This window comes from Neolamprologus multifasciatus, chromosome 16 (genome assembly GCF_963576455.1).
Source record: "Neolamprologus multifasciatus chromosome 16, fNeoMul1.2, whole genome shotgun sequence".
Taxonomy (NCBI): Eukaryota; Metazoa; Chordata; class Actinopteri; order Cichliformes; family Cichlidae; genus Neolamprologus; species Neolamprologus multifasciatus.
The window spans coordinates 33,272,295-33,291,500 of record NC_140454.1 but is presented as its reverse complement, the minus strand read 5'-3'; the positions used below and the strand labels follow the sequence as shown (position 1 = coordinate 33,291,500).

The 19,206-nt window shown below is 41.9% G+C and overlaps 1 protein-coding gene across 8 annotated transcripts in view; it reads left to right on the top strand.

Annotated features, from left to right (window-relative positions):
• The window catches only part of LOC146501131 (partitioning defective 3 homolog B-like), a 269,394-nt gene that overhangs the window by 88,441 nt on the left and 161,747 nt on the right, over positions 1 to 19,206 (top strand). For all 8 annotated transcript variants that reach the window (XM_085136428.1, XM_085136430.1, XM_085136429.1 and 5 more), the window contains 6 exons: positions 1,310 to 1,393; positions 3,081 to 3,206; positions 8,109 to 8,367; positions 9,098 to 9,206; positions 10,309 to 10,448; positions 10,544 to 10,672. In XM_085136428.1, the coding sequence (XP_084992554.1) occupies positions 1,310 to 1,393; positions 3,081 to 3,206; positions 8,109 to 8,367; positions 9,098 to 9,206; positions 10,309 to 10,448; positions 10,544 to 10,672 (847 nt within the window). The remainder of the gene's footprint in view (positions 1 to 1,309; positions 1,394 to 3,080; positions 3,207 to 8,108; positions 8,368 to 9,097; positions 9,207 to 10,308; positions 10,449 to 10,543; positions 10,673 to 19,206) is intronic.

Here is a 19,206-nt window from a genome sequence, read left to right as displayed (position 1 = left end):
CGTGGTCTGGGACAGCAGCTGTGGTAGCACCAACCCCATCACTTTACATTTCCTTATTAACATGCAACACAACGGTGTGCTTCAACAACACACGGAGAAATCATATGTGTGTAATGACAGTTTCCAGCGTGATCCAGTCAGTTTTCCGGTTACACACTGAGAGCTAAATTTTTAAACACCACTCTGTGTCCTTGCCTCTGTCTTTCTTTCCCTCACTTCCTGTTGTCTGGATTAAACTCAAATCTGCTGAGTAGCGATGAGGCAGCATTAGCTTTCTGTGTGTGTGTCTGTGTCTGAGACAAGGAGAGAGGGAGAACTTGTTTCTACACTTTGCATCTTTCCCTGTTGCCACCCAGCATCATCAGTAACCCTCTCTGGAGTTTATCAGCATCTGTGCTGCTATCAGTTGATGGGGGGGTGGGGGGTTTACGAATGGATGGATGGTCTAGAGAGAGAGGGAGACGAAACGAACAGATAGTCAGAGACGGAGAGGGGAGGGCAGAACAAAAGCACAAAACCAAGTTCAGACAAACTGGCTTCTAAAAACATGCACACATGCACGCAGGGAGCAGAGAGAAGGTCAGGAGAGGATTAATGGCTGTGCGCTGATAGATAAACTAATCAAACAAACAAAGACTTCAGCACACACATGCATTAAAACACAGGCAGAATGTAAAGCAGATACATACTTGAATAATCGAAGCTAGACAGAGACACTGAGAGACTGAAAGCAAGTCAGAAATCCTCAGAGAAGGATGCCACATAAAAGTTGTGACAGTCGTGCGCACACAGCAGCAATCTGCACTTTTATTGACTTTGATTAGAGTGTTGGCATCGCCTCCTCTGCGCCTGGGTTTGCAGACATGGATTAAGTCCTTGACAAAAAGTATTTTTAGCTCAGTAAACGGATCCGTGGAAAATGGCGTTTCAATCTTGGATAGCGCTTCTCCAAACTTTTCCTCCCCAGACCGGCACCGGGTTTTGTTCTGGTGGTACCACATGTGTGTGAGGGCTGCCCTGCTGTTTTCTCTCTGTCTGCACATTTAACATTTAATCCTTTTATTTTGTGTCATGCCTGATGATTAACCTGTCTGTATTTGGATACTTTTTAAGGCACATCTAAGCTTTTTATCTTGATTTCTGTTCTCTCAGGACTTTCCTGATTCTCTCGTCTCGTGCAACAACTGAAGTAGTTCAGTTGTTCTTGTCGCTGTGCTACGTCAAAGCTACCCTTCCTTTCAGAGTAACTGAACTTGTATTATTTTGTTTTCTTCCTCTCTGTATGTGTGTGTTCACTGTGTGTGCGCAGCCTGACCAGAATGGTGGAGATCCTGGGAGAGGACAGCCCCCTGGGAATCCACGTGGTTCCCTACTGCTCGTCGCTCAGCGGACGGTGAGTTGTGCTCACAAACATAGACAACACACATCCTTCTACTTAAACCCTAATTCTCTGCTTTAACCCCCAAAGAAACTGTCAGATTACCATAGAAAGCATATACTAAAGTCATCCTGTCATAATCCTGTTATTTGCTGCGCTGCACTCCATAAACACCCAGAGACGCTCCCACAGTGGGGAAAAAGAAGAAAAGGAAGACATAAGTGCACAGCTATGCAGGGCTCTACTTTGGGTGTATGACAGTCGGGCAGTGGATGGGATTTCCTCACGGAAAGCTGGATAACTTTTTATGACTGTTCTCATGACTCACCTGACCTCACCAGTCTCCTGCTCGAATTCCTCCTTCTCTGTTTTTCCCCATCATGCGCTCCACGGTGTTTTTTCCTTTTTCACACACTCATCTCTTTGTTACCTTTTAACCTAGTTTCAGCATTTTGCAGCAGCAGTCTTTTGTGCGCATCAGTATCATCATCAAACGCTGTATTTGTGTTCAGGTTAAGGACCCGGAGTACTGAACTGTTGCCATTTTCTTACATATTACAAGTTTGAAGGTGTTTATATAATACAGATAACGTTAAGATGTCCTGACATTGTTACTACTGTGTTTAAAGTCATTCAAGGAGCCGAGGTAAACAGGCAGTCTTTGCAGCAGCGATTAAATAAACAACATGCAATGCTGCTCCCACATTTTCATAGAAGACACAATGGTGAGTGAGAGAAGAATCACCTGTGATGAGTCGTAATGCACCGCGATGCACAGAATCAGGCGGATATAGAAGCATGCATTTAAACTACATCATCACAGTCAAGCGCAGACTAAATCATGATTGTACGCTGATCTTATGACTTGTTTGTGAGAAACAGGATTTGTTTCTGTATAAAATTCCAGTTGTTATCGTTGCTGTGCTTCACTGATGTGCTGTGTTATAGCCAAACATCTCCTCTTCGGCCTGATCTCGAGTCTTTGCAACTTTGCAAACCAAACCATGCTGGCGTGTTGCATGCTTTCTCCTAGCGACCCTTCTAAACGCCACACTTGTCTTTTCCTAATTATGCTGTCATGAACTTTCATGTTTAACATGCTAACTGAGGCCTGTCGAGTCTGAGATGGAGCTGTTGGGTTTTTTGCGATGTCTCTGAGAACAGCACAGTCTGACCTTGGGGTGGATTTTCAGGGATGCTCAGCCCTCTGAATGTTAGCATCTGTCTTGAATATCTACCACTTCTCACTGCAGAATGATGAATAATCAAATTATTTGGAAATGACATTATAACCCTTGTCAGACTCGTGGGCGGCAGCAGTTGCATCTATAAGCTCATTGCTTACATCTTTCCTCCCTGGCATCGTGTTGGCACGTGCTTAAAAGCTCCAGACCAGCAAACCTCTGTTTTTATAGAGGTGCTCACACTTGCTGATGATCAGTTACTCTCTTCATTCCTTTGGAAGTAGTCAGGGTGTTTTCACAGGACCACAGGGAGTCTTGTGAAAACTTTCTTTCTCACAGGACTGTAAGTTATAGTAGAAACCCACAGTGGAGCTTGGAGATAAAATGACCATAACTGTGGTAAAGTAAACCATATGGAAACTCGTCTGTCTGCATGCAAAAAGTTCTGTGCGTTTGTGAACCTGTGCATGGAAAACGTCCTTTAATCTCTCGCTCTGTTCTTGCATGTTCTCCGTCAGGGCTCTTGGTCTGTACATCCGTGGAGTGGAGGAAGAGAGCCGCTCCAGAAAGGACGGCCTGTTTCAGGAAGATGAGTGCATCGTGAAAATCAACGACACCGATCTCCTGGACAAGACCTTCAGCCAGTGAGTACAGCTCTGTTGATCTGTGTTAGAATAAATGCACAGCCGTAGAATAAATAAACACAGCGTATCATGTTACAGTTAATGTCCACGTTGTGTACGGACCAAGAAAGAACTGCTTTACGTTTAGGAGCGGCTGTTTCTTCTGTGTTTTTTGGTTAATGGAGCAATATAATCGCATTGAACTTTAAAAGTAGGTTTGGATTTTACATTAAAATTACATTAATTTGTGGTATTCTTACCAATAGGGCTGCCACGATTAGTCGACTAGTCACGATTACGTCGACTATCAAAATCGTCGACGACTGATTCAATAGTCGTCGCGTCGTTTGAAGCTTTGTAAGATCCCAAAAGACGCAGGAATAAGTAGTAGGATTTAAGAGTGTAATAACAGACTGAAACAGAAGATGGCAGCACTGCATGTACAAGGATGCCAGCTGCCGTTAAACCCGGAAGAAGAAGAAGAAGCTGTGTCCCAGAATTCATAGCGCGGCCCAGCTCAGTTTCCAACAATGGCGGCAGCTAGTTAGTTTTAATATTACTCTTATTATTCTTTCTGGGTCACAAAATAAACGTTTAACATATTTTCAGGCGAGAATGTAGCTGTGTAAACCTCAAATATCTGCTCAGTTTATCAAGACACCACATTTTCAAAAGCGCTCCGACGTTTTCGGAGACGTCTGTTAGCCACTAGCTCGATAGCTAGCCGGGGGCTAGGCTAACTAGAGCCGTGAGACCACCGGACTCCCGGCAAATCGTTTTCAAACCCACCGCTGTCTTTCGCTACTCAGGTTAAACATGATATATAAGTCACTTAGATAACTTAAAAATGTTATTGTTTGGCTTTTTTTAGTATTTTATTTGTTCCTGAGTAAATCGGTTTGGCTGAGATTAAAGTTATAGTTTTTACACAGCTGAATAAACGTCAAGCAGACAGCTGATTATCAGAAGTGTGAGATGCTCGAGAATTTACTCCGGTGTCCTGTTATATTTTAGATAGCAAGGAGTTTATTAAACTTCACCGAAACAATCTGCAAATGTCATTAAAATTTAATAAACTATCATCTTGTCTTTATTTTTAGTTAGCACATACCTTAAACACTTAAAGCTGTAAGCTAATGATAGTTATATAAGAGCAGATGCTGCTGGTGCAATAAGCTGTACGTTTTACGTCCAATGGATGATGATCTGATTAGTCGACTAATCGCAAAAATAATCGGTGACTAGTCGACTATCAAAATAATCGTTTGTGGCAGCCCTAGTTACCAAGTTAATGAAAAAACTAAACTAAAGTATAAACCTGTCTTCCCCTGCTGTCTCACCTTCTGTGAGGTAGCACTGCAAATCCAAAGAAATGCAGAAAAACACTTGGCAGATGTTTAGCTGCTTCTGGATTAATCTCTTTGTGTGTGTGTGTGTGTGTGTGTGTGTGTGTGTGTGTGTGTGCTGAAGCTGGCCTCTGCGTGGCTGTTCCACGTCATACCTTAAAGGAAAGATTTGTTCAACATTGGAGATCAAATGTTGGAGTTTGCTCACGGTGCACCTGAAGCCTGAACAGGGCTACATAAACACGAGTGTTTAGAGATGTAATGTGATTACACAGTATTAAAATGATAAAAGACACCCGTAAAAACAATTGCCACAGATTACAGGCACAGATGCGGATATTATATTGATTACAACACATTACACTGTGTATTCAGTTCACACAACAGTTCCTGTCCAGTGTTCACTGTGGTAATGAGATTACGCGTGAGGTATTTTATGCTGTACTGTAGGTAAATGGATTATCACCGCTGAGGTTTGTACCTATTGTTCAAAGACAGGTGTGTAGCCCCCTGTGCACTCGCCGACACACACACACACACACACGGACAGTTTTTCTCCTGTATTACACCCTTAATCTTACATGTGATATATTGTCAGTCTGTTTCTCAGCATTAACAAAGTTGAATGGACTGTATTACACACACATACACACACACACACACACACACACATGCTCTCTCAGTATTGTTCTGTCATGGCAGGTGTGATATTGTGATATGCAGCTTGATCCTGCAAAATACGTGTAAGTGGGCCACAGAAAGTCCACTGATCCCCCTGAAAGCTATGTCTACACACACACACACACACACACACACACACACACACACAGTCATTGTCCCTGTCTGGCAGCTGTTTTAGGGGAAGCCCGCTCGATTAGAATATCTTTTTTACTCAAATGTGCATGTTCTCATCTGTCCACTATGCAATCACTCACACACACACACACACACACACACACTCACACACACACTCACACACACACACTCGTTTTCATATCTTAGTGGGGACATTCCCTAGCCCCTTACCTGAACCGCACCCACTCACTTCCTGTATCGTACACCATGCAGATGTTGGCCTTTGGATTTACATTTGTAATAATAATATAAAAGGACAGATTTCCATGAACCGCCAGCAGGCATGAGGGCTACAAAGGTCTACTTTTATGGTCATGTTTGCTAATATTAGAGAGTTTAATAATTAGTATTATTCAATATTACAATACTCCCCCTGAATGAGTGAATTGACATGTTCAGCTCTCCTGGATGTCCTGTGAAGTCTCTGAGTTTTCTCTGTGATTTTGCGTCCTGGCAGATATGATGCTCAGTCAGTTTGCCGTGAATGTGTATTACACATGTATGTATTCACAGAGGGGGACTCTAACGTGGTGTGGGCCTGCCCTACTCTCACATTAGCCCCAGTTTCTGGTATCAGATTTAACAAGATGCTGGAAGCCTCCTTTGAGATGTTGGTCTATATTGAAAATTATGCGGATTTATCAGCTGAGCTCCTGATATCAGATATGGTTAGCAGTAACTAGTGTAACCAGTTTGACTGTACTGCTTCTTTGTGACATGCTGAAAGTGTCTATTAGTAGACGGCAATAAGAAATCCGTGTGGTCAGCAAAAATATCCATAAAGGCTTTTAATTGGTACCATGATTGATTTGATATTAGTGCCCAAGATGTTCCAATAAAACGTTCTCAGCACGGAGACCCCCACCATCAGCTGTGACTGTGGAGTCCAAGTTTTCATGCGGTTGTTGCCAAATCTGACTTCATCAGTGGAAACTGAGCTGCTTCACACCACATTTAGTGACGTTTGCTCTCTGCACTCAGGAACAGACTCGCAGTGATGGAGGACAAAGCACTGACCCTGTAACAGCAATGAAATTCACTCAACGACAGGACGAGAAAGGAGCCGGGCGTGGTCATTGTGCTGTGCTTTCTGAGATGTTGATCTGCTGAGCACAGCTGCACAGAGTGGTTTCTCTGATGCTAGCAGCAGCCAGTCTTACGGCTGCGTCTGATGTTGCTCGTAAAAAAAGGTGTTCCCAGATGTTTTTAGAAAAAAACCATCAAACTGTGGTTTTAATTTTCAACAACAGAACAAAAATAATATTTCCTCAGAGCCCAGCACAGGAAGACAACTTATCATAGACACATTCCCACTAACACGGCTTTAGCATGGACGTGTCGTGAAGTCCAGTGGAAAGTGTTTTAATGTTACTGTGGGAGATCCACTGAAGTTTCTGCTGGCACAGAAAGTCAGAACGCTGATGTTTGTTTTGGATTGAAGTATTTGGAAGACCAAAGAGTAAAGGCACCGAAATCAGTCCCAGATTTTAAGATTTTCTGCGGTTCTCAGAGGACTGATGAACCGTGTTTGTGCAGACCAACGGCAGTGTGGGAGACAGTGACACACACTCCCCACTCAGGACATAAAGATGACAGCCTTAAGTCTGGAAAGACGACTGGGTGTGAAATGAGATCCCAGGAAACCCCGTTGTTCTATAAACCGAACCTCTGTGACAATCTAAGCACTGCTGTCCCAGATTGGATGTTTTCATAGTAAGATAACTAAATAAACAAGAACGCAGGTGTTTCAGTGAGTGTACTCCATGACAGCTGACTCTTTATTGATTTATTGATTGATTCTTCTACGTGGAAACTTCCCCACCTGAGTGGATCTTTAAGTAGTTAAAGAATCATTATAATTCCATACGTGATTTATTAGCTTCCACACAGGACTTTCTAAACATAGCGTCTGGTTACGGTTATTTCTAATCATTATAATGCGCTCGTAATCTGGGAGGGAAACGATACGTGTGTAACCCAATAAAATGCTAATAAACTGGATTTGCTCTGTCAGTTATCTGAGGAGAATAATGGTGTGTACTGCAGCTTCTGACACAACCGTTCCCCTAACTTACTTATTGTGATCTGATATAGACGAATCCCCTGCAAAATGATGTTTTTTTATAGATCATGAGATTATGATGGCCTTCTGCACAGGTGTCATGGCTCGGTGTTGTCTCCTGTCTTACTCCTGAAAAAAACATTAAGATGCACAGAACAGCCAGCAGTAAGCAGTGGCACATTATAAAATGTGCGCATGTTATATTTCAGGTTAGGTTATAATGTCTTTATGTCAGAATTAACCTTTGCACACAGAAATATAAAATAAGAACATATCTGCTATTAGTTTAAACTCCTGTTTAGCTGATTATACATCAGCTTGTCAGAGCAGCACTAGCCAGTCTTAGAAATGAAAGTCTTTTAAGATGAATTGCAAAAATCAGATATCCCATTTATATTAATTACCAATTAATTGACATTTTTTGTCATTCATAATCATATTGATACCATGTGTCTTTTTGTATCTTTCTCCTGATTGAGTTATCTACCCTTCAGTAATTAGTTTCTGTGTCAGAGATAGATAACTGCTCTTCCTGTGTAATTGTGATTAATGACATGATTCCTTTTAACGTTCAGCGTGTGCCACTTGTAGTGCACGTAATGTGCTACAAACTTTACTCGACTCTTAAGTCAAACTTTCTCCTCGTTTTCGTCCTCTCAGATCTCAGGATGTGTTCCGTCAGGCGATGCGTTCCCCGGTTGTGCGCCTGGAAGTCGTGCCTTCTTTCAACAGAGAGCGCTATGAGAAGAGTCTGATTGGTCAGCTGTTTGGCAATAATAACGGTCCCACCGGCAGCCCCCGAACTGGAAACACCAAAGAGCCTCCGCCTCCTGTCAAAGCCAAACCTGTGTTTAAACCCTCGGAGAATTCAGCCGCGCGGCTGGCGGAAGAGACGGCCGGCCTCGAGCCGGGGTTTAGTGTAAGTTCCTCTGCTGCACATCCACAGACCGACACAGACTTTGCATCTGTCGTGCACGCTGTAAAAAGTTTGCAGTTTTAATGATTAATGTGTGCACAGGCCAGCACAATACACAATACAGCCCGGGCTTGTGCTTCGGTCTCCTCACCTTTCCTTCTAGAGCGAGTGCTAACTTCTCTCCAGCCTCCTCCTTAAAGACAGACCATATTTCCCATGGTCTGTTATTTCGAGTGCTACATATACACATTTTATTTTTGGGTTACTTTAAATTCTTTAGATGCTGTAATTGTAGAAACGGGTTCAAACTTTGTGTTATTTTGTCCTAAAACACAAACAGATGTAACTTTGTCGTCAGCATCACCATGGTGACATGGCTGACATTTAAAAACAGTTGGCATAGCGGCAGCAGTTTCTTAGCAGCAGCTGATTATCTTTTCCTGTCATGCAGATGTGATGTTCTCCAGACTCGCACGCGTCCGTACGCAGACTTTATCAATACTGTTTTTTTCCAGCACGTTTAGATCTTTTTCTCACCTGTTTGATGGTTGTTAGAAAGTTTAACATTTTAAATTTAAAGCAGCTTCTATGAGCTGCTTTTACGGCGACTCCCAGGTGACCAGCGTGTGTTCGACTTTGCTGTAACAGATATATTGTTTAATAAATGCCACACTCTTATTTGGGGTTTTGAAATGTGAAACAATGAATTTACTGCTGCTTGTTTTTCAAATAGACCCCGAAGGGGAAAAGTGAGAGCCCCCTCCTGAAGAAAAGCCCCGCCCTCTCTAGCTTGATGGCCAATAAGAGAGGAGGACGAAGACTAAGGATCGATTTAAAGAAAGGTGCGACACACCTGTGTACAGAACGGAGCCTCACTCATCATTTTTCTGTCAATATGACTTTTTGTAGCTCTTTGTTCAGGAGTCGTGTGCGTTCTCAGTTTGAGCTTCAGGTAAAATTAGACGAGAGTCTCTTTTATTTTTAGTTTTTTTTCTGAAGCTCATCTGTGACTCTGGATTTTTATTCATCAGCATCTGTAATATTTCTTCATGTCTCTACAGATGTTCCTGCTGTCTCTCCATAAAAAGTTTCCTTTTTCACTGTTTTCTGGCTTAGACTCCTTCCTCTCACCCTTCCTCTCTCCGTCTTCCCGAGGCGCTCTCTTCAGGGTCTATTAAGTCTTTATTGATCTGTTCATTTCTGCTGATATGAATTCATACTGGTCCAAACTGCTGACTTAGCGCTGCTAAAGAGACTAGACTTAATGAGGTCTATAAAGCGCTCAACCAGTCCCTGCGTCTGTGTGTGGCCTTTTTGTCCACGCATGCATGTGTATGAATGCTTTCGTGCACATTTTGTGCACATGTTTTTCACTGATTAGTGTTTTAATATTCATCACCCCCGTTTCTGGAACATTCACTCTTTGTTTCCACTTTGTTTCACTCATTCCTCTCTTACCCTTTTCTCATCTCTCCCTCATTTTCCACAAACCTTAAACAATTTCACACCTGCAGGAACTCTAACTGCGGCTGTAGCTGAAGGGTTTAAAGCCACACACACACACACATGCACGCACACATGCACGCATGCAATCTCTTAAGGCTTTGAATTATCACACTTATAGTATGTAGTCAGGAGCTGAGTCAACAACACTGTTTGAGTTTTCAAGAGTGGTTTAGGTCCTGTGTGTGTGTGTGTGTGTGTGTGTGTGTGTGTGTGTGTGTGTGTGTGTGTGTGTGTGTAGGAAGGCTATAGTGTAAAATTTGTACACTCAGTCTCGGGGAATAAAAATAGAGAAGCAAGGGCAGCTACACAGGATATTTGTGTCAGGATAGGCCAAGAGCTGTTACTTGTGGCTACTCGCTATAATTCACCTCTTCATTCATTTGTGTGTGTGTGTGTGTGTGTGTGTGTGTGTGTGTGTGTGTGTGTGTGTGTGTGTAGGTCCAGAAGGTCTTGGATTTACTGTAGTGACCAGAGATTCTTCGGTGCACGGTCCCGGTCCGATTCTAGTGAAAAACATTCTTCCCCGCGGGGCTGCGGTGAAAGATGGACGCCTTCAGTCTGGAGACCGCATACTCGAGGTGAAGCAACAGTCTGAGCCAGAATAACAAAACACGATGAGGAGGAGGATGGGGACGATGGTGGTGGTGTTCTGACTCTGTGTGTGCGTTTGTAGGTAAACGGTGTGGATATCACAGGTGTGGGCCAGGAGGAGCTGGTGTGCATGCTGCGCAGCACGCGGCAGGGCGAGAGCGTGTCTCTGGTGCTCCTCCGGCAGGAAGACATGTTCCTACCCAGAGAAATGGTAAGAGCCAGTCACAGTGAAAGACGTGCGGGGAGGGGCGCTGTCCGGCTGTTTATTAACGATTTTGTTTTCATAATGTTGTTTTTGGTCCGATCAACAGACTTGCCCGGATGATGCGTGACCTAAAAGATGATACACTTCCTGTTCAGTGATATTGCCTTTCCTTTTTTTTTAACTTAACTAAGCAGTCATGTGATTGAGTGTTTCAGATAACGTCATTATGACGACTCGGCTGAGGCCGTTGTGAAGCAGACATTATTCAGATTACCGGGTCTTTCCTTCCAGTCTGCCTCTGCTGCATTGTTTGTGCTGAATTTCATCACTGCTTTTAACAATAAAGACGTCTTTAAACCACTTTGATTCTATTTCTCCATCTTTTTCTGACTTTGCATGATTAGCTGTTTTGCATGCACGGCTCATAATCGCAACTGTTGCTCTTTTCGTCTTTGTTGTCTCCTGATGGTTTTTTAGGATATTTGCTCTTCGACACCGTGACTCATTTTATAAATGTTTTGTTATTTTGTTCCCTTCTGCTTTCATCCTAGTTGTGCTGCACACCTGTGGCTCTGTCGCAGATGGTGATAACTATCCTTTTTAGCTGCACAGACATCACATTTTTCATTTGGTTACATTTGCTTTTGTCTCCGGTCCGCCCGTCTCACAACGCCGCTTCATTTTTCCTACGTCTTCTTCCTTTTCATGTTGCTTTTTATGCCTTTCTCCCTCTTGTGTCTCTTTCCACTCGCGTCGACTGATGTTTCCTCAACGGCTGCCGGGAAGTTCCACGTACAGACGTGAGCTTGTGACCCTGAGCCCCATAGGAAACTCTGTTTGTGCAGACAGGAAGCGGGGCGATGTGTTTGTGCGTGTACATGTGATCACTCGCCATGTACGCATGTCTGAACTCCATGACAGTCTGCCGAGGATACCTCTCTGAGATGTGTTCCTGAATGTCTGCACTTGTCATCCTGTTGTGTGTCTACTCAGAATCGCTCTACTGGGCGATAATAATATACTTGCAAAGAAAACAGTCGTGAACCAGTTTAAGGTGGAGTGAGTCATTGTTTTTATGTTCTCCTTTATGGTGTGTTGGTGTAAAAACAACAACAACAACATGTTCAGCTGCACTTACTGAGGGTCTGCCTGTGCACACTGCACTTTAACACTGATCGAGTTATTTAGTCCAAAGCGTGCACTCACGCTCAGGTGGGACGACACGTGTGAGCGTGTGATTTTTTTATATACCCCGAGTACACCGATCAGACATAACATCCTGACCGCCAACAGGTGAAGAGGTCAGGATAACCAGTCCTGAGGTTAGGGCTGCTCGATTAATCGAATTTTAATCACGATTACGATCTGGGCTTTCAACGATCATTAAAAATGACTGAGCCGATTATTAGCCCCTCCCTCGTGCTTTACTCTCGCGCTGCTCCGTGTGGCGAATCGAGCGCACCTCTCTGCATTTCGAACACGCGTCACAACAATTAAGAGCAGCGGTCTCCAGCCTTTTTTGCGCCACGGACCGGTTTATGCCCGACAATATTTTCACGGACCGGCCTTTAAGGTGTCGCGGATAAATACAACAAAATAAAAGTAGTACCGGTACCGAAAAAAAGAAGATTTATTCATAACACACGTGAAAAGACCCAGGAAAACCGAGTAAACGATAAAAACGATAACAAAATAACACTGAAAACCGATAAAAACCCTGAAAACTATACATTTCACACCTGAGCCTCAACTCTCACGGCCCGGTACCAAACGACTCACGGACCAGTACTGGTCCAAGGCCCGGGGGTTGGGGACCGCTGATTAAGAGGACCCGAGGGAAGCTCGGAAAGTTAAGCAGAAGTTATTTGGAGAGGAGAGTGACTGCTGTTGGTTGAAAAGAGGTAAAAAAAACTTCAGTGGTGTGGAAACATTATGGGTTCAGTCAGACGTGGATCAAGTAGACACAGTGTGTAAACTTTGCTACAGTGTCGTAGCTGCACCACAGAGCAACACTGCAAAGTTCACTAAACATAGATGTTTACATTTTTCATTTATTTCTTATATTGCAAACATTTGCACTGTTATCAGGATTTGCACTATTTTATATTATTTTTGACAATCTTTAAAGTCATTATTCAACACATCGTTATTGTTAAATAAATATCGTCAAATAATCGAGATCTCAGTGAAAATAATCGTGATTATCATTTTTGCCATAATCGAGCAGCCCTACCTGAGGTCATACTGGCCATTTCAAGTCAACAGCAGTGTGAGGTGTTTGACTTGGCCTCCTCGTTCCCCAGATCTCAGTCCAGTCGAGCGGCTGTGGGATGTTCTGGACAAATCCCTGGATGGGTCAGAGCAGGTGGTCATAGTCATATGCTTCCCTGGACAGAAAATGGAGATGAATGCTGATAAACCTGTGAAATCGATTTGAAATCACACATCAGAACCAAAACTGCTGCTTGAACTGAAGATGGAAATAATACATTTTACCCTGATAGTCTTTCCTGTGAGTTAAGCTTCAAGTCCCTGCTCAGGAAACTAAACTCCCGTTGGTCCTGGTTGTTCCTTCACACACTCACTCAGCACAAACACCAAAGTGTTGTCCTTCTGCATCGATGCCCCACAGTGTCCCATAGGTCAAGTATTGTTCTCTGAATTCTGTTTTTGGAGAGAAACATAAACCAGGCTCGATTCAAGGGCAGCTCTTTATTTCATTGTGTTGTTAATGAAGGTTCAGACCATTTATGACTGAACGGACTTCTTATGACCTGTTAAAGAAGTAAATAACCACAAAGCACATCTTTAAATGGACAAAAAAGATAAATGTTTACGAGCTATTGATTATATAAAATGAACTTCACTGTAACGTTTACACCTTCATCACTGTAGAGGGAAGTGAAGCCTCATATTTGTCACAATGTTTGATTTAGTCTGTCTGCCCAGCACATCTTATAAAACGCATCTTATTAGATGTTTTACTGCTTTACTGTGAGAACTGGCAACTGTAGTTTCAGTAGTTGATGCTAAATTAAGGGAATACGATGATATCAAATGATATCAAAGCAACAAAGGACAGATGTGGTGATAAAACCAGCAGAAGAGAGTGTTGACAGCCCCATTACACAGATCTGTGATTAATGTGTTTAACAGATATGTGAATAAACAGAAATGTGTGAGTTTGTTTGGACTGCTGACACAGAAACTGGGACACACTTTCACTTTTGCTCAGTTTGGCCTGTGTGGGTGTGGTTTTGAATGTGCAGTATTTCATAGAGTTTCTCCTCTGCCTCCCTCTCCTTTCTCCCCTCGAATGTCTCTCTGTCTCCTTCACTTGTCCTGTCGGGCCGTCCGCCCCACTAGAATTCACCTCTGTCTAATTAACAGCTGGTGGTATTTATTCAGCAGTCACAACACTTTTCAAGAGCAGCAAATACAATTACAGTTTTGCATAATGGAGCTGTGAACACACTCCTCGATTGAAATTTTAATGTGCTGAAGTGTAGAACAGCGTGTGGATATGCGGGCGAGGGATTTCAGGGCGGTGGTAGTCATCAAGCGCAGCTGTTTCAGCTGTTTTAAAAGGGACTAGTGCTTTTAAAGTGCCTGTCTCTGTGTTTAATTAGTGCATTGTACAGTGTGACAGAGTGGATGGTTTACAGGCCGGGTCAGAAAGGTATCGGCAGAATTACAGATCATTTAGAAACATCATCAGAAGATCAAAGTTCATATTAAAGACGGGGTTGATGCTGATGGGTTCCTAGTTAGAGTTACAGTAGAGAAACAAAACCCCCAAAAAATTATTTCAGAAGTTAATAAATAAAAAATTAAAAACAATTAATAAAATAAATAATAATTTTTAAAAAATGTGTGCAACAATAAATAAATAAATAAATGAATACAAAATAAAATAAATAATTAATAAAATAAATAATTATTAAAATAAATACGTTTTAAAAAATTGTGTGCAAAAAATAAAACAATTAATGCAAAATAAAAATAATTAATACATAATAAATAAAAAATGTGCAAAAAAATTTAAATAATTGATTACAAAAAATTAAATAAATAATTAATTTTTAAAAAATTAAGAAATTGTGTAATAATAAAAAAATTGTACAGTGTGACAGAGTGGATGGTTTACAGGCCGGGTCAGAAAGGTATCGGCAGAATTACAGATCATTTAGAAATATCATCAGAAGATCAAAGTTCATATTAAAGACGGGGTCGATGCTGATGGGGAAACATGTAGTTGCAGTCCAGCTTTTGTCTGTAAGTGTAACAGCAGTATTTGTTTCATGCTTTCTGCACTTTAGATGTGCGTTGGCATAAAATAATCACTTTTCTGTGGCTGGTGATATAAACACGGCGTATTTTCCACTGCAGTTACATTTTTATCACTTCAACAACAAAAAAACCCCTAAAACAGTGAAAGTCTAATAATATTATCGCGCCTCATTAACCGAACGATGGTCCCACTTTTCTGGAAAGTTATTTTACTTAAGCAGCATTCGCACAGCTCTGCAAACTTCGACTCGCCGTGGCCGAGGACGGCGTGGCTGACCCTCACCAGCGCACTGAAACAGAAGCCTCGTACACCTGTAAGTCCATCAGCTGGTGCCACTTTTCCTTATTTTTGGAATATAGTTAACAAAATAACTGCTCAAAGAAACAAAGTATCAAGAATCTGGTGGTGTTTTTGTTACAATCGTAATTATTTTTTTATCTGTTGCTCTGCTCTGGTAACACTTTCTAGTACTGCTCACAACTAAGAGTGTATTTCTCCTGTAATTAAACGGAGTTTAAAGGTTTATTATTTGAAATTACAATGTAATTATATTTGCCTACAAAGGCTTAAAGGCAGGAGCACCAGAATAAGAAACAATGGAATAATTGTGTGAAAATTTATGGTAAAACCAAGCAGCATTTCCCATCTTACAGGGTAAGTGTGCGTTACAAATGTTGATGTTGAAGTTCTCCCTTTCCAACAATAAAAAATAAATACCATGAAAGTTTCTGTCTGTGTGACCCATGAGGGAGCAAAGTCAAGAAGCGTCTCGTTTCCTGGAACAAACCTCCACAAAATGTACAAGTATGTGTAAGATGGGGAAATGATGTTTTTCCAAGAAACGATGCAGTACTGAGAATGACTCACGTGTACTTCCTGTAAAAGAACCAGAAATTAGGCACAACTTAAATGTACTTAAATGTATTTATAGGTAAATATAATTACATTGTAATTTCAAATTCCTTGAAATTCCACCTAATTAAAGGGGAATTACACCTTGTGTCGTGGGCCGGATAATAAAGTCTTACATCATGTATTTAATATTTTTTAGTGCTTGATAAGCATAACATTTCCCATCACTCGTTAGGAATCAAAAGACTTGATTTAATGTAAAGAAACAACGTTGCACTGTCATCATCTGAAGCACAAAAACACCTGGAGTCGTGTAAAACTCTTTCCACACAGTTCCAGCTATTTTCTAAAGCGTCCTGCATCGTTGTTAAAACTGTGATATGACTGAAGTTTCCGATTTTTTTTATTTATGTCAGTGTGTTTGTGTTTCTGGAGAGGAAACAGTCGAAGGATGATGATGAAATGATGGAAGGATCTTGTCTATCTTCTCCTCCCCCTCTTCCGTTGTCTCATTTTAGCCCACCATCTGGTGCTGTGTGCTAATGTGTGCGCTTGCTGTAGAACAAAGACATTACACCAGCTCTACACACACACACACACACACACACACACACACACACACACACACACACACTCTCACTCAAAGTCACTTTTCTGTGAAATAAAATCATCTTAATACACATTCCACAGTATAGCAAGTTTACATCCTGCTGTGCTGGCTCTCTGTACGGACACACACACACACACACACACACACACACACACACTTGCGAACAACATAAAGCAATGTTTTTTCTTTAATTTTCTCTGCACATGAACAAGCATACGCCTGCTGAGTTGGCTAGTGTCTTGAAACTAATGTTTGAGACAAAGATGCTCTTTTCTGCTTCCAGACTTTTCACACCTCCCTCCCTCCCTCTCCCTCCCTCCCTCCCTCTCTCCCTCCCTCCCCTTCTTTTGTTCAGTTTATTTTTTCATGCATGTCACTGACGACTTCCTCGTTTACCCTTTGCCAGTTTGCTAAAGGCCTCTAAAACATTTTGGGTCATAAAGTAAAATAGGTAAACGTCTTTCAGCTTTCCTTTTTCTTCATTGCAACAGTGCTGAATCCTGCAGCAGAGAGCAGGGCAGCTGCAGCCATGCACGATCATGAAATCATAATATAATCCATATTTTGAGGCTTTGGGTTATACGGCTTGAACCAATCTGTGTCTGATGATCAACAACTTGCCAATAAGGTTGCGTGGTTCGTCCAATTCACCTGCAAAGAGTTGTTATGAAAATGAGAGCTTGAAACTCCTCTGTGTGTCAGAGTGAAGCAGTTTAACTACACATTTAATCCCGGAGATGTGATGGTGTAAGAAAAAGAAGTTTCACCAGCACGTCTCTGTTTCTCTACATGTTAGAGAAATGCTGCTGCAATACATGAAGGAACTGTCAGCACGATGGCGTTATAGGGTTACACGAGTTTCTGAGACCTATGTCTCTTCAACATGATCAATACTTGCCATAGTTTCAAAATGTTATGGACAAAACTCTTTTTTTTGTCTAAAATTAACACTGTTGTTAACAAAAAGTTGCCAAAAACACCCAAATCAAATGTGATATAAGAAATATATAATAAAAAGATATCAAAAACAACATGATACAGCAAAAATAAATAAATGGGGATTTTGTTATAAGGGTTCATAAACATCTCAGTTCCAAAGAATATGAATTTTCGAGCTGTTTTTGATGGTTTGGGTCTCACAGGGTTAAGAAGTAGTTCTAGCAGCTTATTTCTTTGACTGTCCGCTGATTATAAAGCAGGAAGTTTCTCTTAATTTACAAAAATCACCATTAAAAAACTGTGGACCCATTTATTGAATAGTTGTTTATCTATTATTTAATTACTCTGGTGTAAGGTCTTTATCAGCAGGAAAAGCTGTAAAACAAGAGTCCAAAATTTTTGCCCCTCTGCACAGTTTCCAGAGAGCTGGACTGGAATCTGTGCTGGTCTGATTCTGGCCCTCGGGCCTTATGTTTGGCACCCCTGCCGTAGAGAAACTACAGGAATTGCTGACAGTGTGCTAGTGACTTTGTTTCCTCCCCTCCTCGATGTGCTTTCACGACGTTCATGATTTAGTCGGTTTGTGGTTTACAGAATGTGCACTGAAAAATGATGCTTAAAGATGACTCAGTGGGTTGAAACATGAAGGGGTCCAGAGTAAGCTGTGGATGTGACGAGTCGTGTAAATTGATCCAAATCTGTGAAATATGTGTAAAATTGCAAACATAAACCCCTGTTGTGTTCAAACTCGCAGTGATTTCATAAAGGTATGCTTTGAATGGCTCCTGCTAGATTAAACATCAAAGTGGACCTTTGGGAACGTTTCTATTTAACAAGTCAAAAAGCCGAGAAAACAGAAACATCTTTCTGAGTGAGGTGAAAGCTTCCCGTCGTGGTAAATACAATCCAGAACTGGGGACGGCGTCTCAGTATTCATGTCCCCCACCTCTTATGTATGCTTGACACAGTAGATGACAATATGAATACAAACCATTCACAAGTTCACTTTGGATAGAAATCTGTGGGGCTGATTGGTCGACATTTGATTCCTGCAGGCTCGTTGTGTCGTTCTGCTTTTGTCATCTGCTCGTCGAGCTCCACGGCCGTCTTCTCTTTGCTCGTCTCCTTTCCACAACAGGAAACATGCTTTTTTAGCAGCAGATGCTCCACACTCACACAGACACACAGTGACATTTAAATCAGTAAACAGCAACTGGTGACAGAGCACATTCAAAACAAAACAACTTTATTGAACAGTTTCCTCATTCTGATAATCCCTCATCCATCACCACTGCAGTCTTTGCAGTCTGTTGTCTTTCTGTGTGTGTGTTACGTCTCACTGATATTGTCACCAATGTGACCTCACAGAGTCTCTACAGTAGATCCCCCATCTGTTACACCCTCAGAGACCTGTGTATGCACACACACTCACACACATGTACACACACAAGCTCCTCGGCAGCTTGGTGTCTCTGCAGGAGCTGCCATCATCCCAGTGGAGAGCAGCCGAGAAGGGTATCACGTCTCTTTCCTCTTTTTTTCTGGCTCTCTGTCTCATGTGACATCTCGCTGGTGTTTATTGAAGGTTTAGCAGCTTCATCATCATTTTTCCTTTCGACCACACTGCTGTGACTCGAACGCCTTTGCACACGAGTGTCACACATGCTCGCACATGTCAGTTCAATTCAATTCAATTTTATTTATATAGCGCCAAATCACAACAAAAGTCGCCTCAAGGCGCTTCATAGATACAGAGAAAAACCCAAAAATCATATGACCCCCTATGAGCAAGCACTTTGGCGACAGTGGGAAGGAAAAACTCCCTTTTAACAGGAAGAAACCTCCAGC